Source organism: Dipteris shenzhenensis, chromosome 9, assembly GCF_047967505.1.
Source record: "Dipteris shenzhenensis isolate YYH24624 ecotype China chromosome 9, Dip_SZ_1.0, whole genome shotgun sequence".
In the NCBI taxonomy this organism is placed as follows: Eukaryota; Viridiplantae; Streptophyta; class Polypodiopsida; order Gleicheniales; family Dipteridaceae; genus Dipteris; species Dipteris shenzhenensis.
Window position 1 is genome coordinate 53,154,142 of NC_141604.1, and position 5,891 is coordinate 53,160,032.

The 5,891-nt window shown below is 43.7% G+C and overlaps 1 protein-coding gene across 1 annotated transcript; it reads left to right on the top strand.

Moving 5' to 3' along the window:
• Positions 1-2,293: 2,293 nt before the first annotated feature.
• LOC147898833 (uncharacterized) lies at positions 2,294-5,243 on the top strand. The gene has a single exon (XM_087379720.1). The coding sequence runs from the start codon at positions 2,834-2,836 to the stop codon at positions 4,532-4,534; it is 1,701 nt and encodes a 566-aa protein (XP_087235846.1). The 5' UTR covers positions 2,294-2,833; the 3' UTR covers positions 4,535-5,243.
• Positions 5,244-5,891: the final 648 nt, after the last annotated feature.

Below are 5,891 nucleotides of genomic sequence, written 5' to 3' on the forward strand. Positions count from 1 at the left end.
TTGTAAATCCTGATCCAAACACTAAAGATAGAGAGGGAAACATACACGAGGAAAGAAATGGCTAGATTGTGCATGGGTACTTCCTGGAAATCATATAGGACACATTACATTAAGAAAATTTCAAACTTTTAAAAAGACTCATAGTAAGGGTGAAGAATGGCAAGATTATGATGAGAAAGTTCGCCTTAAGGTGATGAAGGACAAAGAAAGAAGGTTCTTACTCAAAATAAAGAAGAGAACTAAATTAGGATTATAGACAGGAGGTGAGAGGGAAATTAAAACTAAGGGAGAGGAAAGCCGTGGGAAAACATGGGAGATGGAAGGAAGATAGTAGTTGGATGGGCAGGTTTGATTTCAAGAGAGTGGTTCAAGGCTGGTTGAGAAATTTGGTTTGCAAATTTGATAACACTTCAAAAACACTTCAAAAACATGATAGGGAGTTGAGGGCAAAAGTGGGAGAGTTGCTGGGCCATTTGAATAAAGAAATGGAAGAGTTGCATCAGACTTGGGACATTCAAATTGAAAAATGGGAAAATCATGTAACATCCCAGCCTCTATAAGCCAATTTTATTTCATATTTATTCACCATATCCTACCATATCTTCACAAGAAGGGCTCTCTTATAGGGTCCAAATTTTTTATAATGTCTATTTTGATTGCTTTGCGGTATAATGCCACCTCGCGAGTAGAGTTCTTCTGCTCTAAATCTCTTCATGCATAGTTCACACAATATATTGGGAAGATAGTTGTAGACTTAAGGGCATGCAATAAGGGTTGTGTAATGATGGTCCAACACCTTAGTCACATAAACCACTAGAGCTCAAGTTTCCCAAAAACAAGCACATGTCTTTATAAACTTCATAGACATATATATGCCAAAACCTCAATTTATGCACCCCTTGGGAAATAATCAAGCCACATGTCATTTGACTCATGTAGGGCTCTCTAATGCCAAATTCACCAACAATGGTGAGGCATATATTCATAGAGGAAACAACATATTAGTAACATAGAGGAATGTGCTTAATGCATTGGCTTGGTATCATTTTCTCTTATTTATGTTTCTCAAGCTTTTCATTTTGTGTAGGAACCTTGTGTACAACTCATGTATAAGAAAGCATGATATGGTACACTAAGAGGTAATTATGAGTATTGTGAGTATCATAAGTCACAAATTTGTGTAAAAGGACATGTTTCTTCTTCTTTAGAGAGAGAGAGAGAGAGAGAGAGAGAGAGAGAGGGAGAGAGAGAGAGAGATATTTCAACAAATCCAATTTATTAGACTTTGGTAGGTATTTGGCACAAGTCATCCCTTGATGTCATGCAATCTAATTTTAAGTTTGACTATAAAAGCAATAATTGTTGTTGGGTGGCCAATTTTTATGTTTACATACGAACTCTTGATGGGTTGGTTTAGTAAGTGGACGCAAAGTCAATAATACATGTAAGATTTCATAAATATGGACCATTTGTGTATGATTTCATTTTATGAAGGTGGAAACATGCTTTCAAACTATTGATTTATATTGAGTGTGCCTGTCTTAAATGAATACTTTGAAGAATACTCATGGACACTCAATGCTTATAAGTGGCTTGTAGATCACATGGCTTTGAGTGGTTTGGTTGGGAATGTGCTTTGAATTTTTGGTGTAGGTAGTGATGGTGCATAAACTAAAGGGTGAGTTGATGGAGGGTCATCTGAGATGCACTATACTTAGTGCTTGTAAGTGGATTGTAGACCATCTAGGTTGTGAACATGGTCGAAATTTTGGAGTAGTTGGTGATAATGAATACATTAAGGGTACATTATCATGATGGACAACCATATGACTAAACTCCACATTCATCTATTCAACTCCGAGGCTGTTGTATCTGGTGTGGAGGAGGCGACACGAGTTTGTAAAACTTCGAGGATGCTTCTAGACTTCTATATTTAGTTTAGAAGGGGTAAGTTTTTGTTTTTTTTGGAGAGTTAACACGGCTTTCAGTGTGTGGCACTTACAACGTCCCCACCTTAAGTATTGGGCGCCACCTCAAATGTGAACGCATCACTCTTACTTCATAAGGGCAAAGAAGAGACCAACACCGTGATGGGGACTTGGGTGAAGCCCCCTGGTCTTGAGCTCACCACACTAAACTCCATTAACTGGCAGAACAAGAGGTGTGTATCGATGAGGTTCCTAGACTCGAGGGAGTTGGAACCCAACCCAAGTCAGCTCTAGGAGGAGTTGCAAGGCTTACTAAAAGGTTTGGAGGGTTGGGAATGCTTATCTTGTCACGTTAAAATAGCAAACAACAACTACTACAACAACAAAGATTCGTCTTTCTTCTTCTTCTTCTTCTTCTTAGCATTCCTATCACCTGCACAAATCTGCACCATTTTTTGGCAAGCACTCACCACCTCCCTCTTCCTTCACAAGCATCCTTCACCTGCTGATCACTTGGGTATACATCGTCTTCACGGAGCTTTTCGCTTCATCCTCTTTGCTGTCGTTCCTCTTGCTCTTGTCCAAGCTCCTACGACTTACAAGTTCCATCTGCCCAACAGTCAACTCTCGGAAGATTCTCCCAGCTTTATCATCTTCTTTGCAATTCTGTAGTGCTTGTTGTTCTACGATCGGCATCAGTATCCATCGATCGCAGCAAAATTCATTCAATGTTTCCATACACTCGGAAGGTAGATCCATTTCTATCTAGCTTTCGAATCATCTGCTCTTGCAGTAGCTGCTCAAAGCTGAAATTTCGCGACCCTTACGTAAAACAGTTTTGTTCCGCAACCCCGATTGGGGTGCTACTTAAGGCCTCTCGATGAGGTTACTTGCGTCCTCAAACTATGGTGGATAGTGAAGCAGACCGCAGAAATAAGTCGACTCCTGCTGAAGAATGGTTAGGGAAAGCGCAACAACTGGGTTCATTACTACTCGCTCAAGCTGCAATTGTCCAAGCTTTCAAAGGGAGATGGATGGTGATAAGCGGTAGACTGCACCGATTGTCTGCATCTGTTACAGTTGTAACGGATTCTCCGTGCATTGTCCAGAGTACTCACCTTAAAGCTCTCCTGCCGCAGATTGTTGGCACACTAGAGGAAGGAAAGGAACTTGCCAAACGGAGTATTGATCTGAACTATGGAGGCAAGCTGTTAATGCAAAGCAACTTGGACGCATTGGCGACGAAGCTAGATTTGCATCTTCGCGATTTGGAACTCGTAGTGAAAGGAGGCACTCTGCGTGAAACTGCTGCAATAGCGGTCTCAAGCAAAGTGAATTTACTTCTTGCGGAGAAAGAGCCAGAAAATTTACATGTCTGGGACCTGTTCGCAAAACTGAAAATCGGGAACACGGAGTTCAAGAAGAGCGCATTGGACGCTTTGATTAGTTATCTGAAAGAGGATGAGAAAGGTGTCTTGCTAGTTGCAGATCAGGGGGACTTGTCGCGCTTGACGCACCTCCTGGATTCAAGCGTGCAAGTTATCCGAGAGAAGGCAGTCGATGCAGTGTCGATCTTGTCTCAGTCAGATGCATGCAGGCGAGTTCTTACGGCAGAAGGAGCTCATGCACCTTTGATTCGGCTATTAGAATCGGGAAGCCCGTCAGCCAAGGAGAAAGCAGCGGAAGCTCTTCAAGGATTAACCTGCATCCCAGAGAACGCCCACGCGGTGGCTACCCACGGTGGAGTTCAAATTCTCGTCAAGATATGCAGAAATGGAACTCCCAGAGCGATGGCGAGTGCAGCAGGAACTCTCCGAAATTTAGCGAGCCACGAGCAGGTGAGGGAATATCTTGCAGAGGAAGGAGCTATACCGGCACTGATAGAGCTAGTGACGTCGGGCACGGTTCAAGCGCAGGAGAATGCTACGGAGGCGTTGCAGGATCTTGCATCTGGGGGCGACAGGCTGAGGCTGGTGATTGCAAGGCAGGGGGGCATCAAGGCCCTTCTCATCTACCTCAGCAGAGCAGCCTCTCCCAAGGCTCAAGAGATTGCAATCCGAGCTTTGCGCAATCTGGCAGCCTCAGCAACCAACGCAAAAGCCTTGATTTCTGCAGGCTATGTCACGCACTTGGCAGATGTTCTCAAAACTGGCACCTCCTCCGTCCAGCAGTTGGCTGCCTCGGCTATCTGCAATCTTTCTGCTTCCATGGATGTGAGAAGGCAGTTGGGCGAGGCTGGCTGCATTCCACCCCTCACCAAGATGCTGGAGGCTAAAGAGAGCTCGGAGCAAGAGACAGCAGCTCAGGCCCTCTCCACCCTTCTCCTAGTCAATAGCAACCGTAGAGAGTTCTGTAAGGAGGAGAAGAGTATCTCCCGTTTGGTCCAGCTCCTCGATCCTCGCAATCAGAGCATAGCTAAGAGGTTCCCCATGTCTGCCCTGTTGGCTCTCTCGGGCAGCAGCAATTGCAGGAAAAGAATAATGTCTGCTGGAGCTCGGCCACATCTTGAGAAACTGGCAGAAATGAATGTCCAAGGCGCCAAGAAAACTCTGGACAAGATTGGGGGCAAAAAGCTGCTAAGTTTTTTCACTAGGCACAGGTCATAAAGTTTAGGGTACAGAGAATGAAGTTTTGATATTTGAGTTTGTATGCTTCCTTCTGGCAGGATCCTCGGTCGGGAAAGAGAATAAGAGCATGGCTTTTGACCAATATTTGTAACTTAGACGGCTACATCCCCTTCACTCTGCTCTTATATTGAATTATCTAAAATCAGCTGCACATATTTTCGAGTCAGTGGAGTGGTTGCTGCTCCTAGATAATCACACAGTACAATGAGTATCTAATAACAGCTGCCAAGAACCGTGAGTTTGTAGAAGCTGCTGGTCTAAGTAGGTGTATGTATGTACATGCATGTCAGCAACACTAACCCCACAAAGATCAGTCCTGCTTTTCACACTAGCCCTACAATTGCCTCATTGCAGTCCTGGTTGATCATGGAAAGCGGTTCCTTCGGCTGAAAATTGGAGGCTCTTGGCTTGCCTTATGCAGGAGCTGGGTATTGTGGACTGGTTTGTATTGCAACACAATGGTTCAGTACTGTTGGCACCATTATGCAGGAGCTGGGTATTGTGGACTGGTTTGTATTGCAGCACAATCAAAGATGTCGGTTCAGTATTGTTTTCTGGGATATTGGAGTTTTTGTATCTATCATCTGGACCCTAGCAAGAAATTAGCGTGAGCTCATGTTCATCTTAGAAGGTTGAATGTATATAACTGGTAGGCTGAAAGGTTGCTACAGAGTTTTGTATTTGTGAGGAGGCTTTTAAAATACGAGGCTTTTAAAGCACTATGTCTACAGGCTCCTGAGTTTTCTTTCTGATAAATGAGGCTGTTGCAATATGTGCTTTGGTTTCATCACTATTTGCAAAAGAAGCGTTTCATTGTTTTGTGAAGCTTTGTAATGTATAGGAAAAATTTTCACTCCGAATTGTGTCCTCCTGTGCATGTTAATAAGACATCAGCACAGCCCTCAAGAAGACCTTTGGGATAAATATGGCTCCTCTGATGATCGGTACGGGGTAATCTTGATGCTTAGATTTTGGTGTTATCCAAATTTCCAGGTAGGACAAACTGGGATCATTTGTAGGTTTGAACATCTCAGCAGACGCGATGTTTTGACGTGTGAGTTTGGGAAGCGTAGGGATCTCTCTCTCTCTCTTCCCACTCCCTGACCAGTTGCCTGTGCTTAAACCCTTCCCAAGTAACTCCTGTGTATGCCAAAGTAAGCATGTGGAAACTGACTGGGTTTCTGGATGTTATTGAGAAACACACACCTGCCTGTGCTTAAACCCTTCCCACGTCACTCCATTGGAATTCCGGAGGTTCTTGGGAAATACACACCTGCCTTCATGCTGGTGCCAGATGTAAGCCTTCTCAGGTATTAATGTTGGAAACCGTATTGAT